The 20,718-nt window shown below is 41.7% G+C and overlaps 1 protein-coding gene across 12 annotated transcripts in view; it reads right to left on the reverse strand.

Moving 5' to 3' along the window:
• The window catches only part of STIMATE (STIM activating enhancer), a 42,964-nt gene extending 24,349 nt beyond the window's left edge, over nucleotides 1-18,615 (reverse strand). For all 12 annotated transcript variants that reach the window (XR_008468667.1, XR_008468666.1, XR_008468665.1 and 9 more), the window contains exons 1-2: nucleotides 18,390-18,615; nucleotides 996-1,044 (exon numbers count right to left, since the gene is read on the reverse strand). Coding sequence is in view for 3 of the 12 variants with exons in the window: in XM_054215919.1 (XP_054071894.1) it covers nucleotides 996-1,044; nucleotides 18,390-18,564 (224 nt within the window). In the remaining 9 variants the exon portion in view is untranslated. The remainder of the gene's footprint in view (nucleotides 1-995; nucleotides 1,045-18,389) is intronic.
• Nucleotides 18,616-20,718: the final 2,103 nt, after the last annotated feature.

Below are 20,718 nucleotides of genomic sequence, written 5' to 3' on the forward strand. Positions count from 1 at the left end.
GCGTCAAAAGCATTCTGTAGGCAAGACTGTGTTCAGACCAACACCCATTTTGCCTGTTGTTTCCATGTCTAAAAAGACCCAAACATCCCAAGAGATCCAAACATCTTATGCCTGAATTTATCTCCCCTCCCTAACAATTTTGTCTTAAACTTTATTCTCTTGCATTCATTGCACGACATAGAAAGCCCAGTGTTGGTGATGAGGCAGGAAGCCAGTGAGTTTCTTATCTAATAAGTACACTAGACTATAAATAACGATACTCAAGTCCCAGAACAAGATTCTTTGCTTAAAAATTAAAGGCTAGCACTGCACTACTCAGAATTTCAGGCTGAGGTAGACTAGTACACAAAGATTTTGTATTTAGTGTTCCAATAAAATAAAGGTCAGGATTAGTTATGAAAAGCAGCACTGTATGAGATTTTAAACCACCCAAGTCTTCAACAACCGGTATGACAGCTTAACATTTACACCAGTCTCAAAACTAATACAGGTTATGTTGGCGTTGCTACAATCCAACAACTTTTAAAAAGTAATAAAAGCAAATATAATTCTTACACTTTGTATTCTTTTATGGCTTATGTATTTATATCTTTTACCATACTGTTTTCCATCTTATATGTAGTAGGATAGCTATGGAACATGGAATTTTGTTTAAGGCCAGCTGAGAGCTTCTTGTAAGCTTCTGTAAGTTTGTAGATGTTCAGATGCACCTTAGGGCAACTGTAAGCTTCCAGCTTCAGGAGGAAGCACAACTTGAAGCTTTATGTCTAAATGCACATCTTTCTTTGTAGAGATTCCTGTAAGATTTTAGTAAGAAAGAACCACCGGGGAAATGCTCAGGAGATAACTTTGCATTGACTCATGTATTCTGGTAACTTTTTTTGTTTCTGACGCTCAGCCACCAATTTTTTGTCACCACTTTTTTGTATCACCATATGCAAATAATCATTCCTTCACATGCAAGAAAAAAAAGAACAAAGTATTTAAGAACATACCATATCCTCCAGGGACGTCTTTCATGCTTTGGTTCTCTGAAGCGTTTTACTACCAAAAAAAAAAAAAAAAAATTGAAGACAATCAGCAACTCCCAAACCAAGAAAAATATAGAAAAGTGAAAGCAAATCCTCTTGCAGAGATGTTACATTCTTTGATAAATTAGATCTTACACAACTGCATTTCACTTTATCAATCTCTAAGGATAAATTTTTAAAGAAACTAGCTCCCTTCCATCACCTTCAAGTTCCTACAGATCCATCGTCTGACTGCCAATATATCTCACATGAAAAAATAATCTATTACCGACCACCATTTCATTGGGCTTAGCTTTTATGACCGCCCATCCAGAAAATTTAATTTCCGATAGTAAAGCTGGTATTAGAAAAAGACATTTCTTTTGCTCACTGGAGACCAAAAGTCAAATTGGAAAGTATTCTCACAATATAGGGGCAATCTATAATATTAGAAATAAATCAAGTGAATTAGTAACAGGATAAATACATTCTCTGAAAAAGTCTATTTTTTTTACGGATGACAAATTAGACTTTTGCAGGCAAACTGAATTGCAAAAGGGAAGCAGGACAGGTTTTTTTAGTCAGGTAATCCCTTCACAAAAAGGTTGATACTTGTTAACATATTAAAACACCCCAAAATCCAGTATACAAATTAACACCAACTACACAAAGGCAGAAAAATAGATAGATTTGACAGTTTCAATCTTGATACAGCTTATAAAACAAATTGTTCGTGTATCGGATAGAAAGCTCCTTGCACACCCCCAAAGGAACACAAGGGCAATGGCAGGGGAGCCTGAATCACACCCTGCCCAGCTACTCCCAGGTCCATCCCAGGAGCCACCAGCCCATCCCAGGAGCCGTCCCCACAAGCCCAGAGGAACAGCAGCCTAAAGGCAGATGGGGGAACACAAATGACGGACTCAGAGGAAGGAACGGCTGTCCCAGGAGAGCCTCAGCCCCACCAGCCAGGGGAGACCTCTATGCCAGGGAGCCAGCTCTGGAACACCTTTGGGAGGGAAGTGGTCAGTGCATCAGGGTACGGGGCAGGTATGGGATGCAGGGGAAGAGTGTTTTGGATTTGCCCAAGGCTTACTGTGGCTTATTTAGCGGGGGAACCAAAGGCAGGGAAAAGGAAGGATCTAGATGACTCATGGAGGAACAAGTGTGGGAAAACAGAGGCATAAGGGGATAAAAACAATTGCTCATACATAAACAGTGGCTGGTCCACACACTTGGTACTGTCTGATCTACAGTTTGTCCTATCTTCTTAGGAAATTCCATTTCTAACTCTTTCCAGGCAAGAAAACCTTTTTTCCTACTGGGAACACACATTCAGCCCTGCCACGGGTGGGGAGCCAGGACAGGGAACCACGGCAGCCTTATCTCTGCCGGACCTGGCCTAATGCCTTAACGCAGAATTATTTTCTGTTACGGCTGCAAGACACTAATTCCTTATATATTCCAAAGACAGACCAAAGATAACAGGGTAAAGGAAAACCTTTTCACTAAGGATGTGTTTTACTTCCTCCCTTCTGTCTGAAGTTCAGGGTCATTCACCAGTTCCTTCAACATAACTCTTGAAAAATAATTATTTAGGTTCTTATTTCAGAAATCTCCACTTCAAAAAAAAAAAAAGAAAAAGTTAGGCCCTGATTCGTCTCCTCCCCTTCAACTTGCAGAGATTCTGTCTTAAAAGGCACAAACCGTAACAGGTATAGGTCAGGCAAAACATCGATAAGTATTTTAACCTGCTTTTCCAGGTATTAGCGATGAATTTACGTTTCAAATAAAATGCTGTATATAAGTTCTGCTTACCTAGCCTACAAGCCTTTAGAACACATTTTGGTTTATGAAGCAATCACAACTTTTTCACAAGGAAGGCAATTTTCTCCAAAGCCAACCATCCTCAAACAATACAGCATTAATATAATTACCCAAATGCTTTAAAATAAATAAATACAAATTCATCTCCAGCATGGAGGGGCAGCATTTGCAGGGAGCACCAAGCTAACAACTTGCCATTTTACTGTCTGCCCTGTTACTCCTTCTGACAGCAGAGAGAGAAACCATGTTTCATCCCCATGTAATACAACCATTAGAAATTTAAAAGCGACAAGAGGAAAAAAACCATACATTTACACCAAAGATAAAGTTGTAATAGCAACATTTGCCAGCAGTTTCCTCTGTGAACAGCATGCCATAAATATAAAACTTCTGTTAAAAATGAGCAACACCCAGCTAAGTTAACCAGTTTGCTGTTTATGACAAGTCGTCCCCAGTTACACTATGCATTACTTTAATTACTGTCACTTTTGCACAACAACAGGAAGCCGCAAAGCATCACAAAATAAATGCAAGAAACAGAAGTTTCAACTTACTGTGGAACTTGTGCAAGATGTTTTTCTGCAGACAAAATAGAAATTAAACTGGTAAGATGTGCATAGTTCGCAGGGGAGGAGGGGGAATTCCAAGTTTAGGCTTTTGTCCATTATTACTATGAAGAAGTTGTATAAGCCTGTGGACTCATTTCTTTCTCTATTCACAAAAAATTGCTTTGGAAGAAGATATTCAAAACCAATGCAACTAACACCATTTCAAATTTTATCCATACTGAGAAAAAGACTTCAGAAGGTCTGTGTTTCTCTGGCCTGTTCCAAAAATGTAACATTTAATTTGAGTTAACATTAAACAGGAGAGTTAACTTTGAAAGCCTCTACAGATGTCTTTTGGGAATGTATTAAATGGCTGATCACACCACAAATTTCTACCCCCCAAATGAAACGAGACAATCTGTTTAAATGCTTGAGGAGTTGCTTGCTACCTGATGACTCTGTACCTGTACACACGAAAGCCCACTAGATCCATATGAAACAGGGCTGTTTTCTCAGCTTAGTTTCTTGCAGCTCTGTGTCTGTGAACATCAGATATTTCTGAAGTATGCAGCTATCGCCAGGTATTTTCCTACATACCCCTGGTGCAGTATCTGGGTTATGCTGCCTACCCACCACAACATATTATCACATTGGAGTGGTTCAAGTTGAGAGCAATTTAACTTCTCCCCCAGCAAGAAAGAGTCTTTTCTGTACGGCTGTAGAGAGCTGGGGCCCTCCCAGCAAGTAAACTGAGCAAAAAACCAACAGGCTGTACAAAACCACACTGGTAAGCTCGGCATCCATAGCGTGTTTGCTAATAATAAATTAATTTTGCAACCAAAAACCAGCACATTCTTTCAAATAAAGATTCTGCAAATTTTTAAAGCATCTATCAAGTTGGGGATGGGAAAGCAATTCTTCCACTTGCCCTCCCCCAAAATATGTCACGCTTGTAGGCACTCTCAGCCCCACTCACAGTTTCTCTTGGCAGCCTGCGCGGCCTCAGTGTAAACTCGGAGACGTGCGGCGGTGCGTGTGTCAGCTGACAGATGGGCCTCAATCTGCCAGCTTCTCACTGCGAGGAGGTGGTACCACGCCATATGCTTCAATTCAGAGCCTTATACTCACACTAGCAAGAATTCACCATATTTAATATTAATTAACTAATAATGTTGAGAATTTCATGCTGAATTATAAACGAAGAAAGAAGCACTCCTTGTTTATACATTCAACGCCAGAATTTTTCAGGAAAAGAAATAAAAGCACTTCTGCCAACAAGCATGTGAGCTGCCAGATGGACGGATAATAGATAAGCATAGAAGGCAGAGTATCGCTAATGCAAAATTCAAGTTCATTAAACTGTCTTCACATTTCATTGAAATTCTAGGAATAATTAATGCCAGAGTACCATGGAAGGGTTTCTAATAGTTACTTTAACACAGGAGTTTAGCAATCAGTATTCCAGAAAACTAAAGACTAATAGGGAAGAATAAAGGCCATATATAAGAACAGAGACAAGAAATAAAGTAAAACCTCTCTGAAGTGTCAATATGAAAAGCAACACTTGAATCTGTACTTGGAATTCAGCCTTTTCTCCTCTCCCTCCTTCACCCTCCCAGAAAGTCCCCCAGGAAATATTTTGCTGCTGTGAAGTAACTTCAACATGCAGTTCAGAACTCCAAGTTTCTGGATGGCTGCTCTTGTACCAGCTCAAAATAGGCCCAACTCAAACATTTGAAGCATTTCTATGTATCATATATTATTACACTTCTCAGACACACCTTCTGGCAGTTCACAATAAGAATCCTTCTGATCCAAATAAAGATCTAAGAAGATCTATCTAGCTCATTAATTTAAAATTCAAAAAAAGGAAAATAAGCTAAAGAATATTCAACATGTTTGATGTCCTCTGCAGCTGTACTACAATAACGCTGCTCTTCTGAAGAGAGAACTGGGAATTTCACCTGTATTTCCAGTGCTTCTCAAAACTTTTTCAAAAACAGGTCAAAGACAAAGCATGTGACAAAATGTTTCATCTCATAAGCCTCCTACGCTTTCTGTCCTCCTTTCTGTCATCAGACCTCAGCAAAGTGGCAGCTGAGGTAGCCAAACAGAAGAAGAAAACCGAGAGGAGGAAAGGTTAGTGAGGATAAGATCACATTCGCACATCACACACAAAAACCTGCTCACGTGCAAGGGTAGTTTTCGTGAGGGCAGAATCAGACCCTTCTCGCAGGTGCACAGCCAACAGGCACAAGGAAAAGGCCACAAGTTGCAGCCAGGGAAATTCCAACATAGATAGAAGAATAAAATTTCCCATGAGAGCAATTAAACTCTGCAAGAAGTTGCTCAGGGAGGATGCAGTGACTTCAGTCTCATAGACCTTGAAAATGCACCTGGATGATGCTTGGAGCAAGGGGACATCGGCTGGCCCTGCTCTGAGCAGCAGGTGGGAACGGGTGACAGCTGGGGTCCCTTCCAACAAAAATTGGTCTGCAAGTCTAAAAATCATCCTTTGGTGATATGATGCTTAAAAGCTCCAAGATTTGAGCCAATTACCAAAGGACCAAAACATAGCTAACTAAAATCCATACACACACGTATATATGTGTGCACAGAGTGTACCCAGTGAGAAATGTGCTGCAGTTTGAGGTTCCGCACAGTGTTACACTATGAAAGCGCTGAATCTTCTCCAGCAGGTTGGCTTTGCTGGGCTTCCTGAATAACGTGTCGCAACCAGACAGATCCTCCAACACAGCCCTCATAGTGCAAGACTGATGTGATTTGAAGGATTACTTTGATTAACTCACATCGTTTCCAACATTCAAGACAAGTATTAAAGTTTCTGGTAGAACACTGTTTTACTAACTACATATGGAGTAACAGATGAAGACTTAAACCAACCATTAGTATACATACTTGGAATCTGATGCAGAATTTCACATGGCTACTCTCAGACAACTATTTTCAGAACATTTGGTTATCAGGAGAACATATGCATCATGAATGTGGTCCTGCAATTTCTAACCCTGTAAAATCAACTACGTATGCAGGCCAGATTTCCATTTTTTAAAATTCTATTTGGGAATATTGTCAAAAACACTGTTCTGCTTGCTAACATCAGTGCTTTTCCCACAACACTGAAAACTGTGTCTGTTAGGAATATGTACATGCACGCTAATAATTCCTGAAAATTCACACCACCACGGAATGACAACTGTTGGTGAATTTTATGTTACCTGTGATCTTTCTCATACGTTTGCATTTACCTCTCTTTCCCACTAAGCAAAGCTTTTAAGAGGGTTGTCTTGCAGTTTCACTTTATCCCCCCATTATTTTCTTGGTATCAGCAAAGAGGGAATAAGAAATTACAGATTTTCCCAAAGTAGATTTTTTCTTTCTTAAAGTAGCTTTGCAAGAAACACACCTAATGAAAATGGGCTAAAATGATGCCTTAGAGAAAGGGATGCAAGTGTATAAGCTACATATCACTTGATTGCCAAAAGCTTTTGTGACACTTACGAGCTCAGCATCTCCCTGTATTCATAGTTTTAAAAAATAATAATAGGAACACAGCACGCGTGAGGTATGTTTGTTTTAAAGACAGATAATAAACAGAAGATTCACTGCATTCTTGGTAATTCAATTTTTGCCCTACTGCAATTCTTCCTTCTCTTCCTATGCCCCATTAACTACAACTGAGATGTTCAATTACAGGATACCCTGAAAACCCACTGCTTATTTCCCTACATAAGAACCTCAAAATTCTTCACTATATTGTTGTTTAATGACCTAGACTTGTCAGCACTCTTGGACACCAATTATACTACATCAGAAATGATACCGGACTAGAGCAACAGGAACATCCAGTGATATAGCTGTACTGGAGAAAGATACCAGGAACCACGATTTCTTCATGATGAAAAAAGTTATGGAATAACTCACTGAAAGGAAAATTTTCCAGTCCATGTTAAAGACTGACATACTATATGAAGTGCATGAGCTCAACAGCTTTGCTCCCCTGCAAAAAGAATTTTTAAAACTTCCATAAGACCGAAAACAGTATTAGCCATACAAGTATCTAACCTCATTTCTTAATTCCATTGTGTCCTTGGCCTCAGAGATACGTGTGTAATCAGGAACTTGTCCGTTAAGGATGGTCACCCAGACAGAAACTTATAGAAACACTGGACACACATTTTAATGAGACAGCTAGTTAGTTATTCAGGGACATCGTAAGACTAATGATTCAGTGTCTGGACAGCCATGTAGTACCTGCAAAACTGCAGATCTTTTCCCAGTCTCTTCGCTCCAATGGCAGCAGTTAGAATAACTGGTTACAGTTTTTAGGCAACAAAAACTTTGTGAGAGTTAAACAGGTCTGACTGGTACACTTGTTACAGCAGAGATCAAGGGACTTTGTTTTACTGCAAATTTAAACGCGCAAGTGCCGAGCATCAGCCAAGCCCAGCTATCTCATGACCGGGGCTCTTTTGTCTCAACAAAGATGACATAAGAAGATGGAAAATGATGTGTCAACACTGGATTTCACAAAATTTATAAAATGGGCAGCAGTGCTTGCTGGATAAACACTGCAGAATTACAGTTACTGGAAGTTACCTAAAAACATTTACTTCCCACCTGCTTCCACATCCAGCTAAAAGCCTATCTGTAAATTTTGTCCTTACAAAGGTTTTGTGATAGCTAAGGCAACAGCTGTCACAAACTGAAGCTCCCCTTCACAGTGCAGGGGAGGAGAGGACAAACAGTTTCCGGAAAAAGAAAAAAAAAACAAAAAAACAAACACAAAAAAGCTGCTACCTGAGCTTTGGAGTATACAGACTAAGTTACTTCTTTAGGAAGGACAGCCAAACGCATTACCTGGGGTCGGTGAGCTTTTTATTCCTAAAATGTACATATTCTAAGCTCAAAAAAAAATTCCAAATGCTTAGCTTGTAAAGACTGGCTGGGGGACACACAAATAAGTCATATTACCTGTTGCATACAACTCAGCCTAAGACAATTTCACCAAGGCTGATCTCATGCATCCTGGTAGCACATGATAGTGTGGTTCTGACAGAACCATTAACTCGGCTGTCAATAAAGGAAACAAATGTGTCTTAGTAGAGCATGCAGTCCAGACACACCACATCAATAGCCACTGTCATCAAGCTTTTTCCCTTTTTTTTTTTTTAAAGGTAAAGCTTACTTTTAAAATTGCTAAACTAACCTAGCAGACAAAGAATTAGACACAAGTTCTACCTCTCAATTGCTAACCTATTTGCTCTCTCCCCAGAGAGAGCAGCACTTTAGAAGTCACAAAATAAATCTAATACACACTACGTAAACAAAAGTATTCAGCCCTTTACTTCCTGAAAGACATGCCAACGCTATAGCAATACTAAAAATAAAGAGTTGGATGTAATTGCTTTGAGAACTCCAAGGTAAACAGCACAAGTAGCTTAGGAAATATTTATCCAAATATTAAATTTATAAGACAAGATTTAGTCTTGGAGACAGGCAATTGTTATCTTTGCATTTAGCATACATAGCACTGTTCGGTCAAGGTGTGCTCTATTTGAAAGGTCACAATAAATCAGTTTCCCAGCACTTTCAGAGACAGAAGCATATGCTATTGTTTCCTTAACAGGTATGAGATGACCAAAGTAAAGCAAATCTAAGCCTCCAGGACTAAAAGTGTGTGTAAGATTGACTTTAGAAGTTTAATATACAGCCCTCTTGCAAATGCTTTTACACTTGGAACCAGGTGTTATTAAACAACTACCAACCAAACTAACAAAAGGTAGGTTGCTAGAGAAACAGACAGCCCATTCCTACCATGTGATATATACACCTAGTGAGAGCTGAAAAATAGTCTGCTGCATTCAAGTGGATTTTTTTTCTAGTAAAAGTAAGAACCATTTGTGAAACATTAATTATTTAGTACAAAACAAGCAGAATCAATCCATATTAATGTGCACTAAGCAGCAATTTACGATTCACAACACCATTTTCACATACAGCATTCACAAGATCACTCAATAATACATGAAGCTTTCCCAACATTATTAGTATGACAACAGATATCAATGAACTTTAAGTCGTTCACGACTGTTGTTTTAAACCAGCTCTTGGGAACTGACAGAACTGCCAAAGCACAGCTACAAACTCACTCATCATTCATTAAAATATTCATTAAGCCACTAACAGTAGCAGTTTTAAAAGCAAACCCAAAATACAAGTTCAGATAAACCCAAAAAGAACAGAAAAGGAAAACTTCATTTCCATTTGTAGAAAATGATAAACAGCAAATATATTAAATCAAGAAGGCCAAAGGCAGATGTACACTGTATGTTTAGAGTCCATTTAAATTCTGAATAGCTTTTCTTACCAGATTCATTCTTTCTAGGCTGCTGAAACTATTGAAGCATTGAACTGCAAGCAAGATAACATCAACTGCTTTAAAAAGAACAAAAGATACACAGTCTATTTTCATATATTCTCTTTACACACGATCAAATATCATGAAAGGAGAGTCATCCGCTAATTATGCAGACTTCTTTGACATAATGTGTCTAACAACTAGGTATTTCCTGCATAAATTAAATTTCTGAAATCAAGATGGAAACATGTAATAATTTCCATGTGCATGAGCATTCTTCTCAATGAGAAAGGTGCTACCTCTTAACGTTTGCTTAAGTTTCATAAAAGCATCACAACATCAAAACTCAATACCAGCACTAAAAACATAGTGCTATGAGAAAGCTCAAGTTTTTAAGATCAGATGGAGGAGGGTGGTTTCTTTTCCCCTCCTGTTTAATTGCAAAGCTCCTTAGACTGTTTCATCTTCTAACATTACAATTACCTTGCAATGAAGGCATTAAAACTCAAGGCATATAAACTAATATATGCTGCTAGTCACATCATCAGGCTCCAAACAAGAAAGGTGTGCTGGAAGAAGCTGCAGAGTAGGTGGTATTTTAAAGCACAAGATTAAGAGCAATTATTCTAAAAAGTAATTAAAATTGTACAGCATAACATCTTCAAAAAAAGCCCGTTTTCATCCTCAACATTCATTACACATGACAACGTATGTACGAGGTTATGACAACAAATATATATAAAATGTGTGATTCAGGGTCAGGGGTAGAAAAACAGGTCTTCAGTATCCTGAACAACGTGTGAACAAGTTTAATTATTTCTGATTAAACCTAAAACCGCATCCCTATACCACACCACCTGCAAAGGCAGTCTCATGCAAGCTCCAAGTTTATATTCAGTCTGCCAGTGAGATTTAACTTGCTAAGTTTTGTCGGGAACACATTTTGCTATGATCAAGAAATCTTTGAGAATGCAAAGCATATCCTATCAGCAGGCATGAGAAAGCAGACCTGATTTTTCATTTCATCGACAAAATCCACACAGATAAGACCTTGTTAAATACCAATTTAAGAATGCAAACTTCATTAACCATGAAATTAATATCACTGCAGAACACAAAAAATGCGCACTGTGTATTTGTACAAATCAGCTCCTTACAAATTTAATTATAAAAGACTAGTCAAGAACACATTCATTATGCAGTTCACAGTTAAACAACAGTCTAGCTAACTGTCCAGAAGTTAGTTCTAATTAAACACAGCTTCAGAGTTTCTGGATAATTTATCATTTTAATAGTTTCCAAATGTCAACATAACTTATCCTTTTTCCTAAACATTTCATAATGTGAATGACATGCGTAATTATACTTAGAACAATCTTATTATCTGGAGCACAATTACATCCAGCAATCAGCTGAGTAATAAGAAAATGTAATACATCCTGAGCCAACAAGACAAAGAGGGGCATCAGACAACTGTTAATGAAAAGTGCAACTTACTTGCAGATTACAGATTATTTGTCTAAACTGATACCTTGTTTGTTGTTTTTTTTCCTTAACTTTAATTGGCATAGCATTCCAAGAATTACATTAGTAATTCTGCATTTAGTGATGCTAAAATATTAATGACCTGACATGATCAGGATATTAAGTCACCCAATGAAGTGCTACTACAATCTATATCCAACAAAGAATCAGACATCTTGAAAGCAGTTTTAATCAAAAAACCCAAGGAAATGTAGTTTAAACAGGACTAAACATTATGAAAACATGTTTCTCCTATAGTCAGTAAATGCACAAATACATACTTAATTATGCTACAAAACAAGACTGGTCTTCTATTTTCAAAATAGGAAATAATTCCAAAATTGTATTCCTAAATTCATTTCAGGTTATTTGCTTCACTTAAAGGATCAGCTGAGCTGTTCCCAACGCTCTTACTGCTTGCTTTTATAGAACATGAAGTTCGTCAGCAAGATTTGTCTTTTTCTGCTGAGCTCACAATGTCCAGAATTTATCCCAACTACATATTTTATATATTAAAGAATACTACAACTTTGGCATGGTAAAATAAAGCAATTTACTTAGCTAATTTGTCCATGTGGATGCATTGCTTTTCTCCCTGCTATGGGTCCCACTGCATCTCTCATTTTTGTTTGAAACATGGATAAGGATGACACAGAGATACTGAAAGGACTGATGACTTATTTATAACAAACAAGAAACAGCCATGTAACATAGACGCAAGCAATACCTCACCATCTGGGCATAACAAAACGCTTGATCATTGTAAGGCATAATTACTTGGCTGTGACCACAGTGACCTCACAGGGCTTTTCCAAATCCTGCAGGCACTCAACCTACAGAATAATAGCTGTTCTCTAGAATACCCCACTAAGATACTGATCATTGCTAATTACCATGGATTGGGCCCGAAGGAGCAAGAGGTAGTAGAAAATAAGGTGTTTTAACCACCACCCCCATCCTGTTTCCTCCTTGGCCTCCAGCCAGACGGGAGGGGACTGCATCACCCCCCCGCGCCAGCGGCCCAAGCCGCAGCGGGAGCGCCGGGAAGAGCGGGATTGCCTCCTGAGACACCCTGGGCGGGGGGCGCGCCGCGGGCCCGGGAGCTCTCCAGGGTCCTGCCCGGGCTCCTCCCCGGGGGCTGCCCCCGCCCCGCCACCCGCCCGCTTTCCCGGGAAAAAGCGCCGATACCTCCACGTTCTGGATTTTTTCTTCACCTCCTCCTTTTTAAAATTTTACTCTCCCTTCGCTCCCTCCCCAGACTGTGCTTTTTAACGTAGCTCAACAGTCTATCTTCCTTTACCCTAAGGGGGATTCATCCCCACTGCTGTGATACCTGAAAGTGGCCCTTAAAGCCATTTCAGACAGCCTAATATCAGGGAATCCCCAAATGAAAGTTCTCCTTATATCTGTAAACTCACCGGGAAACTTGCCCTCATGAAGACTTCTAGGAAAAAGAAAAAAGTGCATCTGACAAAGTGTGATCCACTGTGTAGATTCAATACTATTCATACTTTCATGAATATGGAATATCCTATTTATGACTTGAAACTTCCATACAAGACAAGTTTTTAAATCAGCGGCACAAAGGGTGTTTCCAAGGTGGCCCTCAGCAATTCACGTGAACATATACTGCGTCACTCAGAGCAAATACATACAAGGATGGGATATTATCAAGTCAGGATAATATCAAGCCTTTTTAAATAACACCTTGATTAATAAAACACCCCCTTGCTTGCACGTCACTGCCCTAAACCTCAGGAAACTGCCATGTAGAATAAACCCGTTACTGTTACTCGGAAGCCTGCATTTCGCTGCTGATGTTATGGGGTGTCAAAGTCAACTCCGGACACCATTTTCACATTTTTCAAATCTGCTCAAGCAGAAGGAAAATTGCTATGCAAAACAACTGGAAATCACATACTGTAATACTTTTGTATCTAAGTATCTAATAGCTTGCCTTTTTTTTTTTTTTTTTGGAAAGGCTACTGAAATGACTTAATTTCTTCTCAAGTCCCTGCTCCCCAGAACATTATACCTTGATGAAAATATGAAATCATTCCTCTGAAAAGCATATTTTTGCTAAAGCATTTGGAATTCCACTAAACTACCTACTAAGATAGCTTATTATACGAAGACACATTCAATTTCCTTGCATGGCTTATCAGGTCAGAAAAATATTGCTGTAAAGTAAATGGATGCAGTTTTTAAGGTACTTCCTTTACAACACTATAAGCAAAGAGATGAACTTAAAAAATAAACAATTCTTATAAAAGATACTATATTTATTTTTTTTCAGCTGTGACCCTCAGCAGCAAACCCACGTACTCACTTATTCACTGCACTTGTACCCAGTCATTTCACTTTTGTTACCACAGAAGCTTTTACCTTTCTTGGTGTGAGTACAGACACAAACTGTAATAAAGCCATAAAAAGGTAACAGCCCACACACTCTGGTCTCCTTTGCAGCATATTTATATTTTCCCCCACAGATGGACACAAAACAACCTTTTACCTGCAGACAACAAAATGACTCTTCTATTTCAATAACCCATCAATATGACTCACATGTAATTTCTCAGCTGTTCCCTAAGTATCCCAAAACAAACATAGCCAGGCTCTGATATGGTACCAATCTTTTCACAAACAAGTTTAGTAAATAAACTACATATTCAAGATGAAACATTTTGTGTCAGACAGGGTAAAGGGATGGGCAATGGGGCTTTTTCCTCATACCTTTCTGCAAGTTTGGCTAATAAAAACTCTGTTATTTACAGCTACGTGGTACACGTGATGTGCAAACATCACTCTCGAATCATTCATTACCAATAAAAGCCTAACCAGAGAGTGCTCAGAAGGTGCTTGGGATTTCTGACAAAACACATCATGTTATGCAAAAATATTTTAAACCAGCTTTGTGGCATCAATAATAAAAACCCCATAGCTATTACACCAAAAATGAAAAACCCACCTAAGAAGCAAAGCCATATTTTTAAATCAAGATTACCATGAAATAAGATACAGGCATCAAAATGGCAAACTTTGAATAAAATATTATCTTTGGCTTACTGACCTGAAGCATAAATACACATCTCATCCATCAAGGGAAACTCATTAAGACTTCCTGTTATGAAGTGGCTTGTCTTAAATAAACTAGTGTGGAAAATAATGCATATTTAGGCAGAAGGGACAAGAGTAAAATTAAGCAACAGACTTCAAAAAAGCAGGCTACCAGACTTGAGAATTAGTGGCCAGAATCCAAAAGGGCTGCCAGTCCTCGCCAGATTTGCCAAAAAGAGGTAGTTTTTAATCAGTTAGTTCCTTTTGATAGGGACTTAGAGCCCACGGTTAGGAGAGAAGTTGTCTCGCCTGACTTTCGACACATCTGTAGTGTCTGGGGGAAACTGTTCCAACACGCCTCTATCTTCACAGCAGGGGACTGAACTCTGAGCAGTAAAGATTAGTTCACAGTGATTAAAGACAACATACTGGTGGGCTCCGATAGTATTAAAAAGGCCCTCACTTCTCTCGTGCACAATGCTTTACAGAGAGAACAGGAGAATGAGATTTGAAATCAGTGACTAAGTTTGGGGATTTGGGAGGCCTTAAACAACTTACAGCAATAAAAACAAATGCAAACTTCTGCTCTTTGGTTAAAGGGGTTAGGGAGGCTCCTGTATGAAGTCAGGATAGATGACAACTAGCTAAAGCACCTTCTACAAGAAAATGATTAGGGGGTTATGACAGGTTGTAATTTGAATCTGAAAATAACAGGAGAAAGTCACTCATTTAAAAGGCTACTGTGAGGAAGAGAGTAAGTTAAACTGTTCTTCATTGTCTGTGTGACAGAACAAGGAGGCAAAAGCTACAAAGAAAAGGAAACTTCACATTTAATTTCAAATGATCATTTTGTCAGCTCAAAGCAAGAAATTCTCTGTTCCTGTCGCTTCATGACTGTGACAATTCAGTAGTGAGGGCACACACAAGGTATGCCGATAATGTGTTTGGGGTAAAAACCTCTCTTTGAAGTACCAGAAGATAGTCGCAGCAATGCAGTTTCCATGCGCCCTCTGTCAGAAAGTCTCCACATTTTCAACACGTTAAAAACCTGAACTTGACCACATTTTAGCCCTTAAAAGATGAAGTTTAGCTGCTGTCATTGGCAGGTCAGCTGGCAGCATAATTTTACAGCAATTGGATAGGTGCATGCATAAGACGGTGGCAAACCGGAGTGTCAGATCTTAAACAATTTTGCTTTAAGAACAGTCCTTCAGTCATTTGTAGATGAACATCTACCAGTGAGGCACAGAAAAGGTCCTCCTCCTCTTACAACTAGTTACTACAATCAGGAAAAAAATTCAAAAAAATTTTCTTTGTTCCACTGAATGCAAGCATGGTAAGATTTATGTAGAAAAGGGCAAGTCTGGGTCAGCCTTTGATTTAACCACTTAACAAAAATTCTTACTCTTTACATGTCAAATCAAATATTTTTCAAAGGAAAACAGCCTCTGTGCATAAAGAGCAATTGTACAATGTATTGCCGTTGCCATTACTTTAATTTCTTTTTCTACAGAGGGTTCTGCACCATTAATTGCAACCAAAGTATTAGAGTATCTCCTTCTAGGGTTCCCTTTCAAAAAAAAAAAAAAAAAGGACAAGTGATTTTGCCCTTTTTAAGTTAAATTTAAATACCAGACAGTCACATTTCTTCATTTCTGACTTTTTGCAGAGGAGAGCTGGAGAAGTGATACAGCCGCATACAGAGAGTTAATGCTGTTCAAAAGGGAGGCCCACCTCTGACCCGAGAGTGGTGCGACTTCTCAAGCAGCCCCTGCCTGCAGCCACTTGTTTCTCCCTCAGCGCTACCCACTCTGTTGTGCCGGACAGCTGGAGGACCAGAGCACAGAAATACTCTAACTTAAAAGTAACCATGTCTCCCTGGTTATTTTTCTTGCTGCATTCATTCTGTGATCCAGCTCCAGAAGTTGTCATCACTTCTGCCACAGCAGCTCAGGGACAGGAACAACTGTGTAAGTGCCGAAGTGACCGCTGAGGAGAGGTCATGCTCTCCCTCCTGTTCTCAGCCAAAGTTTCCTGATTCCATGTCACATGGCTCACAAAAAGTCCTACTTGTTGAGTCAGCTTTTAAGGGTTTTGGAACAACACACCAGATGTTTTGCATACAACATAAAAAGGATAGAAACATTCAGATAGAACTAGCAGACAGAACAGAACCGCCCCTCCAGCATAGCACAGCACTTAACTGAGAGACAACTGCTCTTTTACCAGTGTAACCGGTGCAAATGGTGGGGCCAGCTTCTCCTCCTGCGGGGGGAGAAGCCCAAAATGAAGTGGAAGAGAACGTGGCTGTCAGAACTGGGACAATCATACCTATCCTTCTGTTTTTAAATGTAAGCACTTGTATGCACCACAAGTTGCAACTTTTTTTGCTCTAATCTCCTTTGGGAACAGGTTCCTTTTCTCACCAGTACCATTGCGAGGGCTGGCTACCTTTCTTTCACTCCTTTCGTCCACAATTTCAAGCACTTCATTGACAGTCTCCTCCTAATAGTTCATGGTTTAAAATCACCCAACCAAAGTTAGGAAGTGCATCTAAAAACTAGCCTTCCATTTTCCTAAGTCCATACTTTTTGTATTCACTTTTTCTTGTCTTCACTGAGCATTCCAGTGTTACTGCAAAATGCACAAAGGTAAGTGATACCATTTCCAGGAAAAATACACTATCCTGACATATTACATCCCTAGTTCTTCATCTTTTGACGCACATAAGAATTACCTATTTGCATCTCTTAATTCCACAAACAACAATGCGTACACATCATCTTCTTAAAGAGAGGTACTTTTGTTTGGAAACTGCTAAAACTCGTAATTATGAGGATGGTCTGACTGGCCACATGTTACACCGCTGACTACTGCTGTCATTCAGTAGCATAATGATGACTGCTACATGCACAGCTTTTATAAGAGCAATGCAATTGTTAACCATGACTGAAACACTAAAGTATGCAAATATAGTGGGTTAGTAAACTTTTGACTTAACCATAATTGTATGACACTAGCATGAAAGGGCATCAGTTCAATTCTAACGTAAACAGGAACTTGGTCTTTGGAACAGTCAAGTCGTAACACTTGTAGCTGGTGTTCCCTTTTACCTCCCCCACATTTTATTAACAGCGACTCCACGGTCAGCTGAGCAATGGCACTGGGCTTCCTTTTAACTCCTCAGCTGAAAGGACGCTAACTACGGTATGGGATAGAGAGAAAAATCCAACAAAGCTGTTCCTGCTGTTGTGATTCCCTCAGAGTGGGCAGGGTTGGAGTCACTACGGCCTCCAGCCTCTCTTGCTTTTCCACCGAACTCAAACGAGCAGCATAACAAGCCACCGCTCATCAGCTGAGCTGCTGCGAAAACCCACAGGAGCTCAGCACCTGCTCTGGCTCAGAGGTGTAGCACATACTCCAAGTGCACTGCGATTCCAACAAGCGTGTCTTACTTTGCTGCTGATGACACGACAAGGTACAGCTGCAGTAAAACTGATACAGGCTAACCCTTTTCTTTTGGGTATCCTAAACCCAAGTGAGCAGGCACACACCACCACACCTTGCCGGTTGTATTCAAAGCAGAAAACACACCCACCCCCAGAGTGGTGAATTATACCAGCATAGGTACAACTATTAGGAAAATACATTTCAGAAAGTGTATTTCCTCAAAGTACGTGAAGCTCAGTCTCTCAGAAACGACACTGTTCGCCTCAACACCTGCCTCCGAAGCCCGTCAGCCGTTCCCTCGGGCCGCCCGGCTGCCCCACTCCGCCCTGCCGGGGCACCGACCTCCGGGAGCCGCAGGAACCGCGGAGAGGCCTCCCCGGGCCGTGCCCCGCAGCCTCCCCCTCAGCACCCCGCTCCCCCACCACCAACAAAGCCCCGGCCGCGCTGCCCTGAGGCCGCTTCGGCCCCTCACGGACGGCACGGCGCTGCTCCCGGGGACACCGCGGCGGGGCCGCAGCACCGTTAAGCAAGCCCGAGGAGGAAGGGAGCCGTCCGGCCGCCAGGCCGCGGCCCGCCCCCGCCGCCACTCACGCATGAGGGTGCTGAAGGCCACGACGCCCAGGAGCCCCTGCAGGAAGATGCCGAAGCTGTCCATGAGGGCCCCGTTTTCGCAGCCGCGGTCTCCCGGCCCCGCCGCCGCCCCCTCGCCGGGCCGCAGGGGGCTGTCGGTGAGGCCGAGGCTACCGTTGGGCGGCGGCGCCCCCATGGCGAGGCGAGGCCCGGCCAGCGCCCGCCTCAGCGGCGCATGGCGGCGGCGACGTCGCGACCGGCTGGCGAGGCCGCGCCCCTCCGCCCCGCCGCGTCACCGGCCGCGCCGCTCCCCCATTGGCCCAGCCGCCCGCTGCGCCCGCCCCTCAGCGCCGCCGGGGCAGCGGGGCCGCCCGCGGCCGTGGCCGGGCGGAGGAGCACGGGCCGCGTCCGGAGCTCTTCGCGGCGGGTGGGAGACAGGCACGACAGGCACGACCCCCGTCCTCGGGCGCCAGGAGAGGGGTCCGCGCCTCCGGGGGCGAGGGGGAGGAGAGCGGCGGCAGGCTTCAGCCCGGACGCCGGCTGCAGGCGCCTTAGCGCTCCCCAAGGAGCCGGCAGGCGGCAGGCAGCGTCCGCCGGTGCCTAACTCCCCGAGCGGCACCGAGCACCCTCTGGCTCCGCATCCCCGGGGATTTCCAACCTGCGCCCGCCCCAGGTTTTCCCTGGCCAAGGGCTGCAACTCAGACCCACCGGTCAGGAGAGTTTGGCATCAAGCTAGAAAGAAAAAATGACGACCTGTAGTATTTAGCAAAAATGTTTGTTCTTTTGAAAGGGCACTCAGTGGCACAATGGATCAAAGGTACCACGTCAGCATTTTCGTTTAGAAAACGTACCTGTTGACCAGCAAGTCTGATGGGCCCCATCGCACCACCACAAGGCAGGACCACATCCAAGTTTAGGATCTTATGTTTAGCGCGGGATCAGCCCAGGTCACGTTGCATTGGAGCTTTTTCTTACACCGTTTCCTGAATTTCTTTAAATAATTAAAATCCCCGTCTAAATTTGAATTCACTTGTAAGTACGACCGAGAAAGTACAGCATGTTTAAGTCTATCAGAAAACTAAGCAGAGCCCATGAAGCAATAGTTGTTCAAATAATGACTCCATTCCAAACCCACCGGCATGACTGTCCCTCCTGGCAGGTGATGCCGAACAGCACTGGCACACAGCAGTGATTTCTCTGATATTCAGACTGTGCCACAAACCCCTGGAAGTTGCAGCTAGAAAAAGAAATGCTCTCAATTCTCTGACTGACAGAGCGCATGGACAAAATGCAGTCCAGTGCCTCTGCACCCCAAGGCAATGCTCCTCCGCTGTGAGCTGCATCCAAAGCAAGAGGTCAGGAATGCGAACGGAGTTATCTAAGAGAAAGGGCAAGGACCGAAGGAGGTCACTTTTTTGTCCCCCTTGCACGCGGGGCTCACAGCCATCAAACGCTGCACCTCAAACCTGGGCCTGACCTATTTACTTGTAGCCCAGGAGCGGTTTTCAAGCTTTCACAGCAGCTGCTGGACATCAGACATTCCACACATGTACCTGACCTGGATGTTTATACCGGTTAAAGATTTACCTCATGCCTTTTACACACAAAATTTGTTTCAGACACGCATCTGGAAACATAACTTGAAGGGCTTATGCCTTGTGTTACTCCATATTCCATGCTTTAAAATAAATCATTGCCCAAAAATACCTTTTCAAGGGTTTTCAGCTCCTCATGACTCCTCTAAGCCCTTCTGAAACCTATGGCAGACAAGAAGACGACATTGCCTCCCAACACATGCTGTTCACAAGCCTTCTGATTTCTCTCAGACAGTGCTCTGTGAAGGCAAGTAAAAGATTTACCTTAAATCCTACATATTTACAGATCTTTAAAGACAGTGTTGAGCAAATCAGTTTCATCCCACTCCCATGCACCCAGTGTAAAATCAGCTCAAGACAAATGATGTGCAGCCAAGAAACGAGTGCCAAGGAGCACACGAGTACAATCTGTTGAAATGCCAAGTAAAGAAACAAGAACTTTGCAAGGCTGACCTGTTTCTGAGGCATCCTGTGAACCTTCATGTTATTCAGAGAAAGCAAAGCCAGCTGTTTTTAAAATTTCAACTTGACGGTATAGTGTAAACCTTTACAAAACCATCCAGAAGCAGCAGCAGCATCTACAAGGTTTGCTTCTGATTATACCAAGCAGCTCCTTACGTTCAAAGAAAGCCATAAAAGAAAATTACTCTGATTCATAGGTTCTGTCCTCAGCTTTTGTAGGTTAGCTTCAGCATCCTGTGAAACACACAATCTGTTACCTTAGAAGAAGGCTTAGAGAAATAGGATTCCTGCAT

This window comes from Rissa tridactyla, chromosome 10, assembly GCF_028500815.1.
Source record: "Rissa tridactyla isolate bRisTri1 chromosome 10, bRisTri1.patW.cur.20221130, whole genome shotgun sequence".
NCBI lineage: Eukaryota > Metazoa > Chordata > Aves > Charadriiformes > Laridae > Rissa > Rissa tridactyla.